The 23,983-nt window shown below is 35.2% G+C and overlaps 1 protein-coding gene across 1 annotated transcript in view; it reads right to left on the bottom strand.

The window, feature by feature from the left end:
• Mcm9 (minichromosome maintenance 9 homologous recombination repair factor) overlaps nt 1–23,983 on the bottom strand; it is a 76,513-nt gene that overhangs the window by 5,913 nt on the left and 46,617 nt on the right. The window contains exons 8-11 of the mRNA XM_026394066.2: nt 18,638–18,812; nt 2,580–2,782; nt 1,625–1,828; nt 430–512 (exon numbers count right to left, since the gene is read on the bottom strand). Coding sequence (XP_026249851.2) covers nt 430–512; nt 1,625–1,828; nt 2,580–2,782; nt 18,638–18,812 — 665 coding nt within the window. The remainder of the gene's footprint in view (nt 1–429; nt 513–1,624; nt 1,829–2,579; nt 2,783–18,637; nt 18,813–23,983) is intronic.

Raw genomic sequence — 23,983 nt, 5'->3', positions numbered from 1 at the left:
GCACATAGCAAGGACACAGAAGGGTCTTCAGCTCCCAGGTGGCTAAGACCAGCACTAAATACCCCCACCTTGGGATGAGAATCAACTAGGAAAATTTTTCACATTTTAATAGTTCTCTTTCCCAGTTCTGGATGGTAATCATTGATTTAAGAAATGATACTGTCATTAGAGAGACTGTGAACATCACTCAGGTGTGCTGAGAAGAGTTGAGACACACTATTTTCCACCAATGAGCAAAAGCAATGTCAATGATGCAATGAAAGGTCTCTATAACATTTCCCCCTTCTATTAAATGATTATCTATGGATATTTTTCCAGCATTTACTAGGTCTAGCTAGAATAAGATCATTTTTATAACTCTTGATAGTATCTTTTTTTGAAAGAAAGCTTGTAATAAAGGTACACATCAGATACACAAAATATCCTTACCTGCATTGAAGACTCCATTACTGATACCACAGTAATAGCGTCTTCTAGAGTCACAATATCACGAAACATTAGCCGAGCATGAGCTAAGAAAATAAAATGCATTTGAATTTAGGATTATTTAGGATGATACAGGTAATTCTCTACTCCTGCTCTCCTCCACACACACACACACACACACACACACACACACACACAAATCATGCTTTATGAATGAACACTAATAACAAATTAATTTTACTAGAACAAGCACAAAATTCTACATGCAACCAGTTTTACAGTTGTTTCTCTAACAATAGACCTGATCCTTCTGCACACGTCATGCAATTTTGTATACATCCATGAGAAAGTACTCTGGACAGTATAGAAAGGTGCTACAGAAACATATATTTAATACTTTAGCAACTTTTAGTCCTTGTTTTAATCTATTATAAAACTACACAAAATAAAACTCATTTCTCAATTCTGTTTTTTTTTTAAATCTATGATTTATGAGCTTTTCAAAACTACTGACAAGCAAGCTTGAATTTTGGGTACTCTTGCCCTAATATTAGACATAAATCCTTGGAAAAAAATGAGGTCCATTACTTTTATGGTATCTTTTATTAAGCTTATATTATTTTATCATGTGATTCATAAAGTTCATGGGAAGTTTTTAAAATATTATTTAAACATAATCTAAAATGTAAAAGCCAATGTTAGAAAATAAATGTTTGAGAGGCACATTAGCTATACGTGTATATGTTAAGTTCTATGACTTAGGAATGGGACAGGACATGGCATTGTTGATTTGGTTGTTTTAACAATGGGGATGGGTCATGACTGGAAAATACTGAGCAAGAACCACAGAAGATATATGGAAAACAATTCTAAGCAAGTAACTGTTCCACTAAAAAAGCTAATAGAACTGAGAAGACATCAGAAATGAGGCTTTCTAAATAGTGGTATGCTAAGTTATGGGAGGTCTTGAGATGTCAACCAAGATTCCTCTTTCTTAAAGATACAACATTCCACTTGACATCCATTATCTGTCCTCTGATGAGTGGAAGTCTTAGGGCTCACAGCCTTTTCTTTTTAAGTGACTGTGAGCATCTTAGAGTAGGGATTATCCCAATTTATTCTTGACTCCACAGTTCCAAGCTACATGCTCTGCACACAGTAGGCACTCAAGAGAAGTATCACCAAATAAGAGATAAACCTTCTGCTAATCTAATCAAGCTTTCCAACAGGCGGATGGTTGTCCTGGCGGCATTCCGGGAATCACTCTGCCTTTGCCTCTGGTAGTACCGGAGAAGAACTTGATTGCCAGCATCAGACAGAGTGGGCTGGAGAGTCCTAATGAGGCAGAAGTAGGTTTTCATCTTTTCCATACTCCACAGCTTCTCTGATTTGCTTGGGTAACCTGTATATTACATGTTGGGTTAGTAAAATTTAAGAACAGGAAAATATGTCATCTTAAGGGATTTGATAAAGTTCTTATACTCATTTTTTTATAATTTTATTTTATTTATCTTTGGTACTGGGGATTGAACCCAGGAGTAACTTACAATTGAGTTACATTCCCCAGTCCTTTTTATTTTGAGACAGGTTCTTGCCAAGTTGCTGAGGTTGGCTCAAACTTGTGATCCTCCTACCTCAGACTCCTAGTCACTGGGATTATAAGGCATGTGACACTACACCAGCTTCTTGTACTCATTTAGGTTTTTGTGTTCATTGAAATCTAGTCCTATTCTTTGTAAAGCATACATTCTAGAATGGACAGACTTATAATCTAAGCTTAATAAAAACAAGCTATCTCAAGGGTTAAAATTATTCAGAACACTTTTGGTCTGCTTCATAGTAACAAATGTAAAGCTCACTTTTAGAGATTTCAACTCATAAAGCAGTTCAGTTTTCTTAATGTGCAAGAGTTGAATGGAAATTTTATATCATAAGGTTGCACCCTTTCATCACAAAGGACATATATATAAAAGCTCATTGTACCAGGTGGAGAAAGCCTCTTTTCCTTCTCCTCATTATTCTGGGGCCCCTGAACCAGATTCTCTCACTCACTCCCCTCTGTGAGATTTATTTAATTTTCTTCAAGAGAAATTTCCTTTAGTCAGGTCTAATCTTTCCTTGCCATATTGGATTATTTGTATATTTTCACATACCTTTATTTTCTAAGATAAAGGAGGAAATTACACGATCCCAGTCTTTATTTTTGGTATCAAGCAAAACCAGGATCAGGTCAAATCGACTTAAAAGTGGGCTGCCGAGGGCGATGTTCACAGACACAGACTCCTGGGGATCATACTGGCCTTTAGGGTTGGTTGCTGCTAGTATGGTGGTCCTTGTGTTTAGCTTGCACACGAGGCTATGGGGAGAGAGGGTGAAATTCACTGACTGTGAGATTCAAATAAAAACCAAGATCAATCTTGTCACTAAAATGGGACTTCATTTTCACCTTGAGAATCCAGAGGAAAAAATGTGACATAATATAAGGTGGTATCACAAATAACAAGTTCAAATTAGGTATACTGAAACTAGTTTATCTTGAAGAGAAACAACTGTTGAATGAATACTCTTTATGCTCCTCTAGTGAGCACACTCTGCTAAGAGCTAAGAAGTATATGAAATTAAACCAAACATGGATACTATTCTTCAGAAGCTCGTAAACTACCAACTATAATGTAATTCAAGGCAGCAAATCCTAGGTTCTATAAGTATAAAGTTCCCAGGGAACTAAGAAAAATGTTATTTGTCTATGTGATGAAAAAGATGACCAGGAAAACACTATGATATGACTTTTAAACTGGACCCTTCAAGACACCTGGACATTTTTAAATGGATAGAGACATATACCAGTGGAGAACAAGAGGTAGGGATGACTTTGGGGAATGGTGAGCAAAAACTTTCTGTATATTTACTTGTTTTGATTTTTCTAATCATAAAAGAGAAAGGAAGGGAGAAAAGAATAGGAAATCAGGAAATTAAGGATTGGTTTACTTTTTTTTTTTGCTATTCCCCAATACCAAAAAAAAAAAAAAAAAAAGAAGTGCTTAACCACTGAGCCACATCCCCAGTTCTTTTTATTTTTTTATTTTTTATTTTGAGGCAGGGTCTCACTAAGTTGCATGGCTACCCTTGAATTTGCAATCCTCCTGCATAAGCCTCCTAAGACACTGGGATTACAGGTATGTACCACCATGCCTGAACCATAGAGTTTTTGAGGAGCATTTATGAAAGGGTGTGTGTATGTGTGAGGAGGTTTGGGCCTGGTGGTGTGCTGGACAGGGAAGGAATGTATATGAGACATGGGTGGGATGCTAGTGTAATGGTTCAGTAAAGAGGTACTAAAGTCCTAAGTGGGATGGTAGCAGGATAGGTATGGATATGACATAACTTAGATACTGTTCTTAAACTGATAAATGTTGAACAAGTTCTCAAAATAATATGTATATTCATTGACAATAAGAAATGTAAAATAAATGATCTGTAAATGGGTATGTTCTGCACTTGATTCCATTTTTAGTTATAGTGGGAGGTCTGCTTCTCCTAAGTCACAGTCCTATGACATCAGCAAACGTGTGCTACAGCTGTTAATCTTCTATCTATTTTGAGTTGGCTCTAGAAGTTACTTCATTCCCTGAGAACGAAAAAGTTTAAGAATCTTTGTGGCAAAAACAAAACAAAAACAAAAACAAAACAAAACAAAACAAAAAACATTCATTGAACAAGAAATACAAAGTGCTTTTTACCAAAGACTTAATCCCCTTTAAAAAAGATTAGTAAAAGGAGAAAATTCTGAAAAGATAGTCCACATCTTACAATTTATGTTCAAAAATGGTTTCTACACAGCTAGTTGTTTAGAACTTGGGAATCATTTTCCAAAAAAGCAGTGCAGTAAATGGTTCCTACTGATCCCACAAAAGCACATTTAATATATAATCAGGTGAGACTTTGTATTTACCATAAAAGGAGTATTTTTGCAATACTGGCAATGAAACAAAATATACTTGCATATGAAATAATGAAAAATATTTTTAATACTATGTACAATTAATCATTCTTCCTCTGTCTGATCAACTAATATTTATAGGCTATTTTCTATGTGAAAAGGATATACTGAGAATTCAAAAAGGTGTTCAGCTAGTTCCTGACTCCAATTATTTTACAATAGAATTGCTGGAGGATGAGGAGGCCCAAGAGAGCACCTGGCAGATAGTAGGTGTGCAAGGGATTCTGACTATAGTATCAGGAGACAGAAACTTCTAAGGATACACCAGAATATCTATGAGGGATACAATCCGATGTGAGATGCAAAGACAGAAAGAAGGTGGTAAATTATTCCTGAGGTAACCAGAAAAAAAATGAAATTAAATTTCATGAAGTGGACCAAGTTAAGAGTTGTATGCAATGAGAAAAGGCTTCCTGAGGTGAAGAAATGAAAATGAGGAAAAACAGGGGAGTAGATAAAAGAGGTGACAATGTGGAATAAGAAGTTAGGAAAATCTCTATAGCAAAGAAGGAGGATTCAGACAATGCCAGGAAGTCTCTAGGCAGGTGAAAGAGGAGAAGGCAATTAATAAACCTAGTGGTTACAGACCTGTTATCATTTCTGTTAAAAACTGAAAAGGGCTTTAGAAAACAAACAGGTATGTTCTCAACAAACAGGTATGTGTTCGTTTCTCTCTCTCTCTCTCTAATCCAAAACACTCTGTGCATACTGGTGGCTCACAAAGACCACTGAATGAATGAGCTCATGAATTAGTATAAGGTAATTCATTTTTCTAATCCAATGTGAACATAACTTTCTTCAATTATATTAATAAAAATGATTACCACATTTGTAATACCAACCACTGTTAGATTTATACATATTATTTCATCTTCACAGAAACCTGAAAGTGAGTGCTATTATCACAAACTTAATAAGGAAGCTAGAAGATTAGATATTAACTTCCCCAAGATTACAATGAGACAGTTTTTCTGAGATTCAAACCTATATCTGCTAAGTTTCAAAAATCAATGTTTTTTTCTTTTCCAGATCTCCTCCCCTATGGGCTGTAACATTTTAGATGTACAACTCCCGTGATCTCAAGATTCTACCTGATGTTTTTAGGTATCTATTTATTTGCCTTATTTGTTCCTACTAAATTTGTTACTCCTTGAGGGACTGACTTATTGCTATTATCCTTACACATTAAATGCTCAATATATTTGTATTAATTAAATGATAAATAAAAGTAAATCTTAGTTCAGTAATCCTAAAATTCAGTTACTATATTTTCATAGACTTTAACAGTCATAAAACAATGCTGATACACATTTTTTTCTTCATTAACTTCAAGGAATGAAAACACTGGTTTCTAGAAAAAGCTAGCTGTGGGAAGCCATTCTAACACGTGATTGGGTGACTCCTGTTAAGGGTCTGAGGTGCTTTGGCAGTGTCGAAGCTTTCCCGACCCTTTCCTGATGAGAGAGCCCATCCGTGTGGGGGTGTGCCTGACCACTGACCCCGGGGACCCAATCACTGACCCTGACCTTGGAGTGCAGCCCCCCTCAACCTTCATTGGATGGAATTCTCCCCTAAATCTCTTGTTCCCCAATAAAAGGCTAGTCCCCGGCGTGTTCACTCTCTCTCTCTCCTGCTAGCCCTGAGTAATCCTTGCTGCCCTGCTGGGCGGCTAGAGGAGCAAACCAGAGAGGGGAGCTGTCTCGGACCTAGCAATAGAAATAAGGTAACTGAGTCTGTGTGTTTTATTTCGATCTCTTCTAACTAACTTTATGCCTAGAACCTCATTAATGAAACCATTGCGCAGGCCGCGTGGTAGAGCTAGCTTTCCATTCATTAAATCCATGTTTAACCTTACCTATAAACACAGTAGTAATTTTCTTAACATTATAAACTTAGGTAACACATATTATTTTTACCAGTACAATACTTCCAGAAAATGCTCTTTTTTGGGGATGATCTCCATGACTCCCTTTATGACTCTTATTGAGCAATCTCCATGTTTACTTGTAACAGAGGCCACACCAGTGTCTTTGGCAGCATGATACACAAGAGCCAAAAGGTACAACAGCTCAAGTGTACACAGATGAAGAAAATGAGTTCTACACATACAATGGAAAATTATTCAGACTTAAAAAAAAAGGAAATTAGAATACATGCTACGACACAGATGAACCTCAGGAGCCAGTCACAAACAAAAATACTGTGTGATTCTACTTAGGAGTTATCTGGAGTAATCAAGTTCATAGGAAAAAGTGGTTGACAAGGGTTGGGAGGAGGGGAAATGGGGAGTTATTTAATGAGTAATGAGTTTCAGTTTTTAAGATGAAAGACTGGTTTGCACAATGAAGTGACTATACTTAACACTAATGAAATAGTACACTTAATATAATTAAAATGGCATATTTTGTTTTGCACTTTTACTCCCCCATGTCAAAAGGAATAGAGGCTGTTATGAACTGAATGTTTGTGTCCCCCACCAAATTCATATCTTGAAGCTCTAACACCCAATGTGATGGTATTGGGCAATGGGACCTGTGGGAAATAGTTTTAGAAGAGTTTATGAGGGCAGAGTCCCCTTAATGGGATTAGTGTCACATACATACATATACAAGAAATATACAGTGTTAAGCTACTATTTGCTATGGCAGTTAATCTACTGTGAGTAATATACAGTAAAACCTCTAGCACGCTTCAGATCCTTTGGCTATGGCAAACCCAGTAACAGTTGAGTGGTCTCCTTACCAAAAGAATCTGGATAGAAAACAGTCTGAGATGGAACTTTCAAATATCAATTTCTAGACTGTCTCACATGTCTACATTAATTCAACCTCAGTTTTAAAAAATCAAAACCATTTAGTACAAAAAAACCAAAAAACAAAACCTATTCTCAATGCATTATATATATATTTGGCAATCTTAAATACTAGGTACGTACATTCTTTCCCACCTTTTAACAAGGTCTTTAAGTTGAAAATTACCTTTCACACCTATATTAGCTCAATGAGTAGTAAGACAACTCATAAGCAATGGGAATAGGAAAGAGGAGATGGAGGAAGAGTTCTGATTATGTGGTCATCTAGAAGAACACAAACTCTCAAAGTATATGATTTTAGATTATATTTTCATATCTTGGTGGCACATCTGGATGCTTCCAAGGAACACTTCTCAACCTATTCTATAGTCCCATTCAGTCCTCTCAGGGGGATTATGTAGAATGACTAACTTCCTCCTCTCAACAGGAGAGTAGTCTACAAAGACACAGCTTCCAAGATCTTGGGAGGTAGAGGCAGATTATCTGGGTGCACAGCAATCAGTCTGGAGCAGTGGTCCCTCTGCCAGGCTGTCCAATGAGACCTAACAGATTCCAAGGTCCATCTCAGAGACTCTGACTCAGTAGTCTAGTTGTGGGCCAGAACACTGATCAGCAATGGAGTAATCAAGTTCAAGTTTGTGCCATGGCTCTTAGAGGGCTGTTAGACTGACAGTGTACAATAAATGTTTACTTGTCTGTCTTGTAAGCACATCAAGAACAAAGGCCTTGTCCTTTCATTTTTTTGTGGGCCAGAAGCTGGCAAACAGCTCTACACTGATGAGTGCTTAAGACATGAGTTTTGAGCAAAACTATACATTGCTACCTTGCTGTTTAATGTTCAGATTGTTCTTCCTACCTGGGCATGTGAGTATAATTTAATAGCACCAAATATATAATTATAATGCTAAGTTGTCCTTAGCAAACAGCTAGAATATCCTCTATTATTGAAGAATCCAGTGATACTCTGCCCTTGATGAGGCATTATCTATAGTTAAGTTTGAGAAGAACCCTGATTTTTCCCAAATCATTTATTTAGTTTGGTATTCAAGGCCTTGAAGGTCATCATCACATAAAGTTCTTTCAAAGGACCACGCACCATTGTATGGCACTGTGCTGCCATTCTCTCAAGCACAGATGCGCATTTGCACAGTTTAAAAAGAATTTACCTAAACTCAAGTACTGTCATCCCTTTTTTAAAGTTCACATTACACCATTTGCATTTTGTTTTCCTGTTCTATTTCATTAAGCAGCTAGGGAAAATGTAAGTGAACTCTCAAACTTTAAAAATATTTGCAGATTTAAGTAACATAAACAAAGAAAAACAACATTAGTGGTCTTCTCAAACATGCATTGACTCAATAAGACCTACATTTTGGTTATTGACACTGTGATTTACATTTTGGTAGACTCTGGGCATCCTGAGCATTTTACCACTTTTTTTATTCTGATTATAAGTTTTATACTACAGAAATCAGGTAGATTCCCTCCCAGTCACGTAAGCATTTAAATGGTAAGTGTATACACTATGATGGCCCCTGAAGTTGTATGCCCACCATGTGAAACAATGTAAAAAGTTTAACCTTAACTCTAAAAGCAATTTGTGAAGTTAGCACAATTAAATGGAACAAAATAAGTATACTGTTTCTTTTTATAAAAAAGAACTTTCTAATAGTCTGCAGTACATATAAAGTGACACATTGAAAAAAAATGAGAAATTTCTGTAGTCTTGGAGGCCAGGTGGTACCCTGATTCAGTGGTTCACACTAATATCTTTAAGGGAGATTGTATTTCAAACCAAAACCATTTCACAAATCAATACCTTTACCTTTAGTCACCTGAGATATAGGAGAGAGAAAGCAAAAAAAAAAAGACATTTTACAATTTGATGATGCAAGGAAGATACCATGTGTCTCAAAGGAAAACCTATGTAAGTGAACCCTGAGAGACAGGGTGGTAGCCTGGTGAATGACTCCTATCCTGGAGTTTCCAAGCTTTGGGCCAAAATGAGTAAAGTGTTTGAAATGGAGTTTGAGGAGAAGGTTAGGGTTTTAAGGTTTTTCCTAAGGGTAAAATTTGGAGTACTATATTTTATTTTATTTTGTTAGAATTAATGATTAAGTGTTCCTGTCTTCACACTTAACCCCATGTATTACTAATTAACACCATGTTATGCTGCAGGTCTCTAGAGACATTTTCTCGAGTTTTGCACTTGGCAATTTACTGCATACTTTGCATCAGAAAGATTAACAGTCCTCTAAATGGTAAAACTTGAGATTCCGAAAGCTATTAGCCTAAAACATTAGATGGGCCACTGTTGGAGATAGAACCAACTTTTTCTTAAACTGGAGAGTGACATAGAGTAAGTGGTATGAAAAACGAACATAAACTAAAGTGGAATTTAAAGAGAGTTCTCATGGGTTCATACTGCCAAACAGATGATAGATAAAACACTGGTGATTCAGGGCACACTTTACTGCTGAACTGAAAGCAAAAACAATGTATTATTCTTGCATTTTTCTGTGATATTGTCAAAATAAAAGTTAAAAAATAAAAAAGTTAAAAGGCAACTTATATAGAGGAAAAAGTATCACTTAGTTGGTTGAAGCTTTAATCTGGAAAGAAATTATAAAAACTATTATAGAGAGGGCTGGGGTTGTGGCTCAGTGGTAGAACACTTGCCTTGCATGTATGAGGCATTGGGTTTGAGTCTTAGCACCATATATAAATAAATAAAATAAAGGTCCATTGACAACTTAAAAAAAATTGTACTAAAAAAAACTACAATGGAGTGAGACCAAGTGTCTACAGCTCACTAGTACCTGAGATTAAGTACTATCTTTAAAACCCTCCCATTCCTTCTGTATATTTCTTTGAAACCCAGTGAGCTCAAAACTTTTTTTCATAAGAATCACCTCCTATAAAGATTGATTTGCTAGGATATTATTCTGCCTGCCTAAACTACTATTTTCCAGCACTGAGGAACCTACCTTTTCTTCTGACCTGCTCTGTGGTATACTCCTGAAGTGACTTTTTTGTCCTCATTACAGTCTGGATAGGCCAAACACTGGAGTGTTCACTAAGCACATAAACCTGATTCCTTTTGTGTAAACTGCCACAGAGGAACTGAATGGACTGGCAGCTGACCCAAGAACAGTCAATCCATAAAGTGGCCAGAGGCCAAGGAGCTGTTCTTGAATAAATCTTTTAGTAGGGATGACAGTATCTAACTGGGCCTCTTTTGAAGAAGTTGAAATGATGGAAGAAAAGAGAACTCAAATATTAAATAGAAGTGAATGAGTCTAAAAGACCCAACAAACACACGAAATAGTGAATCACACTGTGGGAAAGTAGGTTTGAAGATGACTGAACCTCTGATGCTGCAGCGGCAATGAGGGAACAGCTGGAACTGAGGCTAGGTCTCAGGGCACAGAAGTGTTTGCTCTTTCCACTAGGACCACAACGACTTCTCCATAAAAATATTAACAATTTAATTATGCTTTACTTTAAATAAGGGATATTCACTGCTATTGTTATTGTTGGGCACTTGTTTATGAGAGATGACAGTACCAGTTTTAAGTAATTCTGTAAAGTCACAAAGAAGAAAAGAAAAATTTGAAAGGGAAAACATTTTCACTTCTTTTGAGTTCTTATTTCTGTATGGAAAGCTTAGAGCCTAGTAACCCTAGGTAGGAGAGATTCAAAAACAGGTTATATGACTGCTCTGATTCTAAATAAAATTTAAAATTTTTGATGCATAAGAAGTGTTAAGTCTGGTTGAAAATTTCAACAGGCCAGCATATGTTAGAAACATCATGTTGAAAATCAAATACAACGAGATGCTTGTCAACACACAGTAGTCCTACTGTTCCTGGGAGTAGGCTAGAAATGAGTTGAGTAATTTCAGAAGAGACCACTGAAACCCAGGTTTGTTATTACAAGGTAATTAAAAACTCTCTTCACTAAATTGATCAAGAAAAAGAAATCTTTCCAACATGGAGAAATGACAAAGAAAAAGAAAACGAAAGAAAAACCAAGATGGGGAAATAAAACATACAAGCCACTGAAAGTATTATATAATTATACAGTATGCAATGTTTAGAAATTGACTCTTTGCTTATGATAAGAATAATATGGTATAAATGTCTTTATAAATTCCAAAATAGTTTAGTGAGGAGAGGAACAAAACCAAATGTCACCAATATCTATACCTGACACTCAATAAAGACCTATTTAATAACAATAACTAGAGAACAAAGTCCTGTAATTCCTTAAATGCACTAAACTATAGTGATCTTTAAATGAAATAAATATGCTAAAATGCTCTGCAAAGTAAAAATTGTTATGTAAAGGTAAAGAAATGGAAGCCTAAAATATTGGTTGTAATCCATGTCTTAGTTCAAAGAGTTATTACACTTTAGATAGCAGCCAAGACAAAACAAACGTTTGCAGGTTTTTATCTTAAAACCATAATAATACAAATGTTTAACACAGTAACCATAACAACAATGTCTACCACAGTGAGGTGGTCTAAAAAGGAAGGCAAGAGAAAAATTCATTAAATCAAAGTACTCAAAGTGCTTCTCAGGCAAAACTCTGATATATATATATCAGATATAATATATATATATATATATATATATATATATTATATTTGACAGATGGTTTAAAGAAGAAACAATGAAAAATTGACTATAAGTACAAGTAGCAAGATAATTAAAGTTCAAATCTCTTGCCTCCAAGCTGTGAATCCTCTCCTTTTCAGCAGACAAAAGAAATCCAATCTGAAAGTTATTCTTAAAATTACTTCCTCTAGAAGATGTCACTCCAACTAAAAAAGGATTTTATGACAATGAATGTACATCTCCCCTGGCACTGTTATTTTTTTCCATGCCCTTCCAATCTATTCTTATGTGGTGTCTTTCTATGCTGTTCTACCAACAGGGTACGAAAGCTCAAGCTGTATACTTGTCCTGTTCGCCACCAGCCAGGGTGACACAGGATGACAGGATGAGCACAGGGAGAGTTAAGTGTTCAGAAACTTCAACAACATTTGACAGAGTGATTTCAAGTCTGGTGAATGTAAAAATAAAGATTTGAGTTTATATATTTTTAGAGTTATGGTTGTTGTGGTATATATATAATTTATGTAACAGTAAAATCCACCTTTTTAAAGGAGCCCCTCTGTAATCATTCGCCTCCCACAACCCACAACCTCTAGCAACCACTGATCTGACTTCCCTCCTTCATTTCATCTTTTCTGGAATTTTATATAAATGGAAGCTCTGTAGCTTTTAATGCTTGGTGTCTTTCACTTTGCATAATACTTTTAAATATTCACCATGTTGATGTATGCACCAACAGTTTATTCCTTTAAATTCCTAGTATATATTTATTAAAATCCACTCATTCATTTATCAGTTGATGGATTATGTAAGTGTTCTAGCACCATTTTTTTAAGTGGCTATCCTTTCTCTACTGAATTATCTTGGCATTTTCCTGAAAAATCAATTGACTTTGTATCTGTGGGTCTATTTCTAGACCTGCATTCTCTTCCACTGATCTGTGTCTATCCTTATCTGAACACTACACTATTTGATACAGTAATAAAGTCCTCCAAATTTGTCCTACTTCAAACTTGTTTTGGCTGTTCTTGTTGCTGTGATTTTCCATGTAAATTTAAAATCAGTTTATTAATTGTTTTCTTTCTTCTTCTTCTTTTTTTTTTGGTACCAGGGATGGGCACTTAATTACTGAGCCACAATCCCCAGACCTTTTTTTTTGGTATTTTATTTGGAGACAGGGACTCACTGAGTTCCTTAGTGCCTCCTTAAGTTACTGAGACTGACTTTGAACTTGGGATCCCCAGCCTCTCTAGACTCTGGGATTGCAAGTGTGCACTACCATGCCCAACAGTCAGTTTATTAATTTCTACCAAAAATAAAAAATTGGTATTTTGACTGGAATTGCATTGAGTCACATTGCTTTGGGAAGAGCTTAAATCTTAACAATAACAAGTCTTCTGATCAATGGAATTAGTATCTTTCTCCAGTATTCTCCAGTGTTTAGGGTATAAATCTAGAACATATTTTGTTAGATTTATTCCTAAAGAATTCCTGTTTGAGGATGCTCTTATAAATGTATATTTTATTTTGACTTCTAATTGTTCACTGCTATCAGATAGTGATAATTAATTTTTATACATTGGTTTTGTACTCTATTGATATTTTTAGATTCGTTTATTATTTCTAGTAATTTTCATAGATTCTTGGAATATTTTCTATATAGGTGTTCATGTCATACAAAATAAAGACAGTTTTAACTTATTCCTTTCTAATCTGAAATGTGTTTTCTTTCTGTTTCTTACCAAACTAACTGGACTTCTAGCATAATACTGACCAAAAATAGTTATGAGTAGACATTCTTACTCCTACTCTTAAGTGGGAAACATTCGGTCTTTTACCACTAAGTCTGTGATGTTTTTTGTAGGTTTTTCAGAGATTCCATTTAAAAGACAAAGGAACTTTGCTGAAAATTTTATCATAAGTAGTTAATTTTGTCAAAAACAATTTCCCTTTCTATTTTGGGATACAGTTTTTTTTATTCTGCTAATATTGTATATTATTACTGACTGATTTTCACATTACACCAATCTTGCATTCTGTGGTAAGACCTACTTGGCTATAAAGTTAATCCTTTATCTAGTGTTGAATTTAATTTACTAAAGTATTAGGAATAATTTTTGTGTCTATATTCATGGATGATATTTGTTTGAAGTTTTATTTTCCTGTAATTTTCTTGTCAGGTTTTTTTGTTTCTATTGTATAAATGTATTTTTTACATTTTTTTAACTTACTGATGTGTCTGCATTTAAAGTCTGTTTCTGTAGAGCATCGTATAGTCAGAGCTTGCTTTTTTATTCAACCTGACAGTCCCTGAATTTTAATTGTTTTACACAATTTATTATTAGTATAATTATTCATACAGTTGTATTTAAATCTATTCATCCTGGAGCTAGGCATGTATGTAGCTCAGTGGCAGAGCACATACTTAACATACAAAAGGCCTTAGATTCAACTCTCAGTACCACAAACTCTTTTTGTATTAATCTGTTATTTTGCTAATTGTATTTTATTTGTCCCATTTATTATTTGTTCCCTTTCTGATTATTTTTTATGATTCCATTTTATCTCCATAACTGGCTATTATTATGACTCCTCTGTTTTCATGTTTTTTTCTAGAGTTTACATCGTTAAGTTATTTGTCTACCTTTAAACATTATTGGACCACTTTATGGATAACGTAAAAACTTTGTAACAGCAAACTTCCATCTCCTCCTTCTGTTCTTTAGGCTACTACTGTCATGTATTTCTATTTTTGCTATAGATAATTACCTTGGTAAATGATCACTAAATCTGGTTCTGTTGATTATTTTTTAATTTTCTCTTATGTCCTACCATTTCCAATGCTCTTCATTTGTGCAGAACCAGATTTTCACTGGGAATCATGTTCTTCTGTCTGGAGAACTTCCTTTAAATAAAAATGTCTTACTTTAGATCTGCTTGTCTAAACAAATATTTTGCTGTAAATTTTGAATGCTGTTTCCTAGGTTGACAAATTTTCTTCTCAATTCTCATCTCTGTTTTTCCTTATGAAAAGTTTTTATTTTTCTTCTGGCCTTTTAAAGAGTTTATCTTTGGATTTCAGCAGCATGATTATAATGTGTCCAGATACATAGTATGAGTGTGTGTATGTGTGCCTGTGTAGTATTTTCCTGCTTGAAGTCCCCTGAGTCCTTTGAATCTGTAATTTGATATTCATCAATAATTTTTGTATAATTAATTACCATGGCTTCTTTAAATATTCCTTCTGCCTCCTTTTCCTCTGTGATTCTAGTAAACTATGTGTCACAAAATTTGGCATCATGCTATATCACTGTATGTATGTATTTTTTACTCTTCTGTCTTTTCATGTTTAGTTTTAGGTAATTACTATAGACCTATAAGTTAACTGAATCATTCTTCAGCATAATCTAGTTTGCTCAGAAGTCTAAGGCATTTTTAATTCCTAATATTGTATACTATTTGGCTTTTCCAGTTGATACTTATTTAAAGCTTCTATTTCTACCTATGTCTTGTCTCTCTTCATTCATGCTGTTTTTCTTTCTCACTAGATACTTCAACATATATAGTTATTTTAAAGTTTGTGTCTTATAATTGCAACTTCTGTCTCATCACTAAATCTGGTTCTGTTGATTACTTTATCTTTTGAAAACAAAATGTTCTTTTCCTTTTTCCTCCCTTCTTTCCTCCCACCATTTTTCTTTTCTTCTGTATTTGCCTTGTAATTTCTGACCATGTACCAGGCACAGTGAGTGGAAGCACAGCAAAGAATGAGATAAACAGTGTTTATACCAGAAAAGGACTGGTTCCTTCTAAAAGGCCATCAGTGTCTATCAGGCCATCATAGTTAAACTGGACATTGGTGATATTATTGTTACCTTATGTACCACAGACTTTTAATCCTTTCAGTATCGAGGTGCCTTTACCTTTCACTGAGTGGGGGGTTATTACAGTGCAGTGCTGGAGGATTATCGTCAGTGTCACTACTCTACAGCAACCATTGTACATCTATATTATAGAGGGGGTCTCTCTGTATACTCCTGTATCTTCCCCAGTGCCACACTGTTGTTGCTTGTTATTCAATGTACGCTCATTTTGGGGCCAAGGTGGATCTTAGTCTCCTTTTTCTTAGGCAAGGTCTATGTGCCTCTTCTTGAATGGGATTGAATACAGATGGATAAGGCTTTCTCTTCCTCCCACCTATGACTGTTGGACTCTGCCATGAAAGTATGGTGGTTCTTGGGCAGAGGGATTTTTCTGTCCTTCTTCCAATGGTAGCAGACTGCTGCTCTGTACTATATTTGTATTGGTTCAACATCTTAGACTCAAGAGAATTTTTGCCTCTATTCATCGAGAATCAGTGTGCATTTGCCTGTCTCCTGGTGGAGCGAAGGACTTATCCAGAATCAGACGGGTTGTTTGGTTCTTCCCTTTCCACAGAGGTCCTGTAAATGCAAAGGCTTACTGTCGTTCCCCCAGTTATTTATAGCTATTGCTTCAAATAAGAGGTATCCTGGGTCTCAGGCCTATCACCCAGAAGCAGTCACCTCCTTTTGCTAACATTACTGATGAGAAGAAAAGAGGAGCTCTCTGGTTTTCTTCCCTGCTCAATTTTTCTCATATCTGGTACAGACCACTGGAAAAGAGCTTGCAAGTGAAAAAGAGTTCTCATTGTGTTTAGAGCTCCCAGTTATTCTCAACTGGTATGCTAACCCACACTTGAACTTTTGGGAATTATGAAATTTTTAGTTATGTCTTATTTCTGTGGCAGCCACCTTTTCCTTCATGCTCTGTCAATGGTAAAACAGTTTGTGTGCTTCAACTTTCCCTAGAGGGGCTTGTTATACTTTGAAATTAAGATTCCTTGTGTTTATGACCTCAGTGCTCTGATAAATTTTCAGAGTTGAGATTTTTGTAGGCTATCTATATTTCTCTTATAAGGATTTTTTAGGCTTATATTTTGTAGATCTTTGCCTTTTCACTGTTATAGTAATCCATTTTTATTATGTGTTTTATAAAAGCATGGCTCGGAGAGGAGTGGAGTGGTGCACACTTGTAATCCCAGCTATTCAGGAGGCTAAGGCAAGAGGATCCAGAGTTTGAGGCCAGCTTGGGCTATTTAGTGGAAATTCCCATCTCAAAAAACAATAACCACAAAAAAAACCAAAACCAAAAACAACAACAAAAAAAAAACAGGCTCTGTGATGGACTGCAAAAACAATAAAACTGGTTATTGCCATAGTCAGTGAAAAGCATTGTTCTAATGCATAAAATGGTTATCAAAAGATGTCTAGCCTCTTGGTATCATGAAAATTGTTCAGCTAGAGAAAGCTGACTGTGAAACTCACAGCATATTTTAGATACCACAAAAAGTTCATACTAATTCACATTTTGCAAGGAGTCAGATAGTAAAGGTGGTTAATAAAATATTTCTGCTTCCAAATATTTATTCTGTAGTCTGTTATATATGGCACTAATTTTCTCCTTTTCTTAAACAGATTCATAGAATTTGTCTTAAAATTTTCCTGATAGAAGGATTAATTATTTAGAAAACTTGCAAAATATCCCAGATTATCTCTGGAAAAGGCACATGAAAATAAAACATAAAATCTACTAATCGCCAAAGATATCAATTAAATGGAGGCATAGAAATTCATTCTTGGAAGGCACTTAAAAACTATATGTCTAATTTCCCTTTCTAAAAAGTTTAGAAGTCATAATTATGCTTTCTTGTGACACTTTTATTATGAACTTACCACTTTTTCATTTTTTTTTGTCTATCTTTTCCAATCAAATAGTAATATCTCAAGGACAATTTTCAGTGCATTGTTGCACTTCTTAGTGTTTGGCAGTTCTTGGCATATGGCAGGTTCTTAAGAAACAGAGTGAATGAACAAATGAATAGATCTAATAATGGTTCTGCCTAGTTCTTTCTGGTATGCTTTTCCTATGGGGGCTATATTCTGTTCTCTTTTCATTCTTCCCTCAATTCCCATTACTTTTTCACTAAGATATATAAATAGATCTCATAGAATCTATATATACCAGCTTCTGTCTGGCTTCTAAGTACCCACTACTATTTGAAAACACTGCTGGCAGCTCTACTTGCACCCTTAATAGCAACGTTAGGGTTGAGATAGCTCTAGTCCTGTGGAAGGCCTGGAAGCTTGTTTGTGTAGGTGGCTAACCTTTATAGTCAGGTAAGTTTCTGGTAGCCACCTCAGGGCCTGGGTGAGTGGATTTCTGTCTAAACCTGGCTTATTATTCATTCCTTTGGTTATATGTAGACAGAGATTCATATACTTCAATCTTGAGCATCACTGAGTCACAAAAGGCACTTCATCTTATGAAAATATATATTACTTATTATTTAGGTTTCCATATGCTGTGGTCAACCTTTCATAGATGTATAAGAGGCTACTGAAAGCTGAAACTATGATCTTTTTTCCTTCTTGAATCTTTCAAAATTCCTAATACAATGATATGCCCAGAATACAATATTTGCTGAATAAAAGAAAAAAATGAGTTGATTCCCATATTGAAAACTTTTCATAAATCCATTCCATTGGTTATATCAATCTACATTTATACTTGCTTTTTCCCCAATAACTCATTTTTACTTCCTCACATACCTCTGCATTCTAATAAGGAAAAACTTGAAAGGTGTATCTTGAATGGTAATAGCTGATAATCCAGATAGAACAAATAAGGTTCCTATTTTCTCTAAACCATGAATTAAATAATCTGTTTCCATAGATTTTAAAGAAAAGAAATACTTACCCAGCCTTAGCAACACTTATGGTTTGTTGTTCCATTGCTTCGTGGATGCTGGTTCTATCGTGTTCTTTAAGGCTGTTAAACTCATCGATACAGCAAAGGCCTGCATCTGCAAGTACTAATGCCCCAGCCTCCAAATTCCATTCTCCTGAGTCCTTTACAGCAGTTACCGTCAGACCTAAGGAAAAAAGGAAGATGTCAGCTTTTATTTTCAAAAGCATGTCTCATACCTATAAAGGAAAAAATGCCTTTATATTAAGAGAAAGGTGTAGAATCAAGGATTTTATTTGTAGTCTACCAAAAATGGATGGCATTAGGACAATTACTTCAAGTACCAGGCAGTAGAAGGCCCCAGAAGTTCTTATGTTCTGGAAAATATTCAGGATTTTATTGTAACTAGAAGTCCCCAAATTTTCTGTATCTCCTTTTAGGTGCCCTGACTGAGTGCTCTACTATTGGAAGAATCAAATAGATCTCCAGAGATCTTATGACAAGAGGGTCCATATATGCTATTTATAGAGTAGGGTCTGATTATAGAAAACAGGAATTATTACATGAATATGTATACATTTGTTAAAACCTACAAATCATAAAAACCAAGAGTGAACCCTAATTTAAATCATGGACTTGAGTAATAATGATGTGTATCAATGTAGGTTCCTGAACTCTAATAAATGTTTCTCTCTAAAACTCGAGTTGTTAGGGGCTGGGGATGTGGCTCAAGCAGTAGCGCGCTCGCCTGGCATGCGTGCGGCCCGGGTTCGATCTTCAGCACCACATACAAAGAAAGATGTTGTGTCTGCCGAAAACTAAAAAAAAAATAAATATTAAAATTTTCTCTCTCTCTCCCTCACACCTCTCTCTTTAAAAAAAAATAAAATAAAATAAAACTTGAGTATGTATGGAGAAGTGGTATGGAAGGAACAAGGCATTCATGGGAACTCTATTTTCTGCTGTTTTGTTACAAACTTTAATATACTGTAAACAACAAACTTTATTAATTAAAGAAAAAAAATTGTGGCAGCTAGGCAAAGATTTCATATACATAATATCATACAGTATACAAAGAAAAATGATAACTTGATTTTCACCAAAATAAACAATATTTGTTCTTCCAAAAACAATGTTAAGAAAATGTGAAAGGCAAGAATTTAATGTGAGAGAAAATAACTTTAAATTCTGTCTTATTAAATGACATGTATACAGAGTATAGAAAGAATTCAAGAAACTCCATAAGAAGTAAATAGGAAAAAAAAAGACCAATAAAAAATGGGCAGAGTTGGGGATAAAGCTCAATTGGGAGAGTGCTTACCTTGCATGCACAAGGCCCTGTGTTCAATCCCCAGAACCACAGGGAAAAAAAAAAAATGGGGGCAAAGATTTGACTAGATTTTTTACCATAGAAAATAAACACACAGCAAATAAATATGCGACAGATGTTAAACATATGCTCTCTTCTGACAGTGCAGGCCTTTGTGACTGCCCTAACCAATATGGTTAAAGCAATGCTCTGTGATTTTCAAGGCTGGATCATAAAAATGCCATGCATTTCTGCCTTGTTTTCTTGGAACGCTAGGTTTTGGAACCAAGCAATTATGTTATGAAAAAACTAAAAGCAACCCAGATAGAGGCCTTTCTGAACAGAAAGTGAGACCTAGGACCTATATCCCTGGGTGCGCTACCAACCTATAGCCAGTACCAAGGTGGCAGCTATGAGTGAGCTATCTTGAAAGTAGGTCCTCCAGCCTCTAGTTGAGCTATGTTGGCTGATGTACAAGGGAAGAGAGAAAACCTGTCTTAGCTGAGACTTGCTTCAATTGCAGATTTGCAAACAAAAATAAGCTTCTGGATTTTGGAGTGTTTTTTTTTACTCAAGCACTGAACAACCTAACCAAAGCCAATAGAAGAAAGACCAACAATTTAATGGAAAAACCATGAAGAGACTTAAAAAGGTATTACACAAAAGAAAAATCCTTACAGTCAATAAATATATAACATGGTGCTTACTCTCATGGGTAATGAGAGTACTTCAAATTAAAGCCATAATGTGATATCATTACATACCCACAGATATGGCTAATATCTAAAAATCAATTCTCACATGCTGCTAATGGGAGTAATAACAGACACAACTACTTTGAAAAAGAGTTCTTGACAATATCCAACACATTGTGATTATATATATTCAGAAATTCTACTGCTAGGTCTATTCCCTAAAGGTGTATGATTGTGTGTACCCAGGGACAGATGTGTATAAGAACACTCACAATTCTTAACATATACATAATTCTCACAAATTCTTCTTGGATAGTTAAACCTAGAAACTGAAGAGTCCACCAACCAGTAGAACAGATAAATAAATTGTGTTACATTCATACTAAGGAATATAATGCACAACAATGCAAAACAAAATACAGCTAAACACAACATATATGAAACAATGAAATAATATTGAGCAAAAATATAATTTGGTTAATGTAAAGGGAAATAAAACCAAAACAGGCAAAAAAAAATTGGTGTTAACAAGATAACAGACCTACGCTACAAAAGATTTTATGGGGAGTCTTTCAGGCAGACATGAAAGGACACTAAGACAATAAATCAATTCTAATCTATGAAATAAAAAGCACTAATAAATATAACTTCTTGTTATTGTTTTTGTGATGCTGGAGACTGAACCCAGGCCCCTGGATGTGCTTAAGCATACACTCTACCACTGAGCTATGCCCTCAGCCCCTAAAGGTAACTTTTATGTATATGAAAAAGAGTATAAAACATAATTTTGCTTGTAACTCTCTTCTTCTCTTATCTGATTTTACAGAATATTAAGTTTACAAAACATGTTGATTGCTTTACAAAAGATAATAATTTGTATGGATAATAAAGGAAGATGGAGGGAATGGAATTATTTACTAACGAGTATTTTATACAATAAAGTACTGAAGGAATACAAGAATGAAGAGACATTTGTAGAAAACAAAAAGAGGAAAATGGCATAAATATGTTCTTTATTAGTAATCACACTAAATGTAGACACACTAAATGTGTCAATGAAAACAAAAAGGTTGGTTTAAAATAAAATATGATCCAACTACATGCTATCTATAAGATATACTTTCGACGATCTCATTCAAACAGTAACCAAGAGAAGATTGCAGTAGCTATGCTAATATAATACAAAATATTTTAATACAATCTTACAAAAATGTTACTTCAAGAACTGTATTCACAAGTGAAGATATAATTACAGTGGGGTCTATACTAGTTAGTTAAACTATGATATATGGGCAAAATCTACCCTAGTCGCCTATTTTTGTAAATTTAGTTTTCCTGGAATACAATCATGCTAATTTGTTTAGTGTTGTCTATAGTTGCTTTCACACTACAAAGGCAGAAGTTCAGTAGTAGTGATAGATAGACATCATCTGGCCATCCCAAACTAGAATATTTATATCTGGCCTTTTACAGACAAAAGATGCCAACTTTTTTTTTAAACATTTTTTTTTTTTTTAGTTGTAGATAGACACAATATCTTTATTTTATTTATTTTTATGTGGTGCTGAGGATTGAACCCAGTAGCTCAGATGTGCTAAGCAAGCGCTCTATAACTGAGCCCCAAGGATGCCAACTTCTGATGTAAAGTGCTAATTTCTACTTTGGGACATCACACTTTAAAAGAGATACTAATTACATCAGAGAAGGGTAATGAGATAATGGTGAACATGTAAAGAATACCATTTAAAAACAGTTTTAAGCCAGGCTCTATGGTGCTCACCTGTAATTCCAGCTACTTGAGAGGCTGAGGCAAGAGGATCCAATAAAGTAACTATTCAAGAAAAGGTAGAATGTGCACTTGACAGTGTAAAAAGGTATTTATGCAGTGAATAGGTAACCACTTAAAAGACTAAAAGTTCTAATAAAAAAACTACAAGTTTTCAACTCTATGATTCTTAGAAGTATACAAGGGCTCTTCCACTCTCTGTAATCTGGGGCAGAGATAATTACAAACTAGGACACCTAAGTATTTTAGCCCACTTAATTAATTTCTTGAATCCCAGTGATAGAAGGGAAAAAATGTTAACTTTGCCTTTTCAGAGGGAAGAAGGGAGAAAGAAATATTATTTATAGTGCTTAAAAGGTGATTATATTTAGGAAATCTTTCCTTATAAATGCTGGGTTTGTAGGAATAGGGAAGGCAGTAGAAGGCAGCCAGGGGGCAGAAGGGTAAGCCCAATTCATTCTTGCTTCTTGGAGATTTGTGTGTTCAACAATTCAGCCAGCATTTATTGTTAATATCAAAGAATATGCTGATGAAGGCAGCATAATGTGCTCAAATACTTTGTTGGTCAGGGATTAAATCTAGCTATATAATAATGTTTAATTATAAACTTGAACTCCCCTGAACCCACCCTTTCCAATCCTGCCCCCTCGCCCAACCAGATACTTTACATCTCCTTCCTCCCCCACACTTTCTTTTTAATTTCCCAACTAGAACTTCCAATTGATATACACTTACATATAAATATCCTTTAAAAAGCACAGCTGTCATGGGAAGTTATAAAAATTGAAATTGCTCAATTAAGTGTTTGGCAATTTGGGCAGAAAAATTAACAAAGGATAACAATAGCACTTATCTTCATGTTGACTTGTGGTGTGTATGTATCCTAAGGGAACGCTCAGTGGGTCAATGAAATTTATTGTATAAATATTACATTTCCTTCATGATGATATGGAACTGCTGGCCCATTCTAATAAGATTCCTTAAGAACACAATGGGTGGAACGGTTATTCCGTTTACCAGAAGTTATTGGTAAACCAGTTAGAACATCTACACTTAGAACAACTGAACAATAAAAAGGGAGCTAATCACATCATGGCATCACTTCTGGAATGGCCTTGTAAGAAGCTCCACAGACATGCTCCAGTAAAACCAGTGTAACTGGAAATTATTTTTAATAACCTAACCAGTTACAGTTTTTAGAACACAGTAAACACACACACACACACACACACACACACACACACACACACAGAGTCTCACACACACATATACACACACACAAACAAATTTACTCAAAAAATCTTGATAAGAATAGCAGGAGTCTATGACACTTAAATCACAATCTGCACCCCCCACACACAGCGTTTAGCTGGATAAAAGCTTCACAATGGATGGGTGTAGTCAATAAGAGGGGCTCTGTATCACCTCAGTCTGAAAAAGGCATAATATATCTCACCAGAAAAGTTAGATAGCATTTTTTATCTATTCAACTCTGATAATACAGGCTAAATCCCTGATGGCCAAGACATCAGGGACCTTCTTTCTTCCTATACTCTATCACAACCCAC

This window comes from Urocitellus parryii, chromosome 8, assembly GCF_045843805.1.
Source record: "Urocitellus parryii isolate mUroPar1 chromosome 8, mUroPar1.hap1, whole genome shotgun sequence".
In the NCBI taxonomy this organism is placed as follows: Eukaryota; Metazoa; Chordata; class Mammalia; order Rodentia; family Sciuridae; genus Urocitellus; species Urocitellus parryii.
This window is presented reverse-complemented; position numbering and strand designations above follow the sequence as displayed.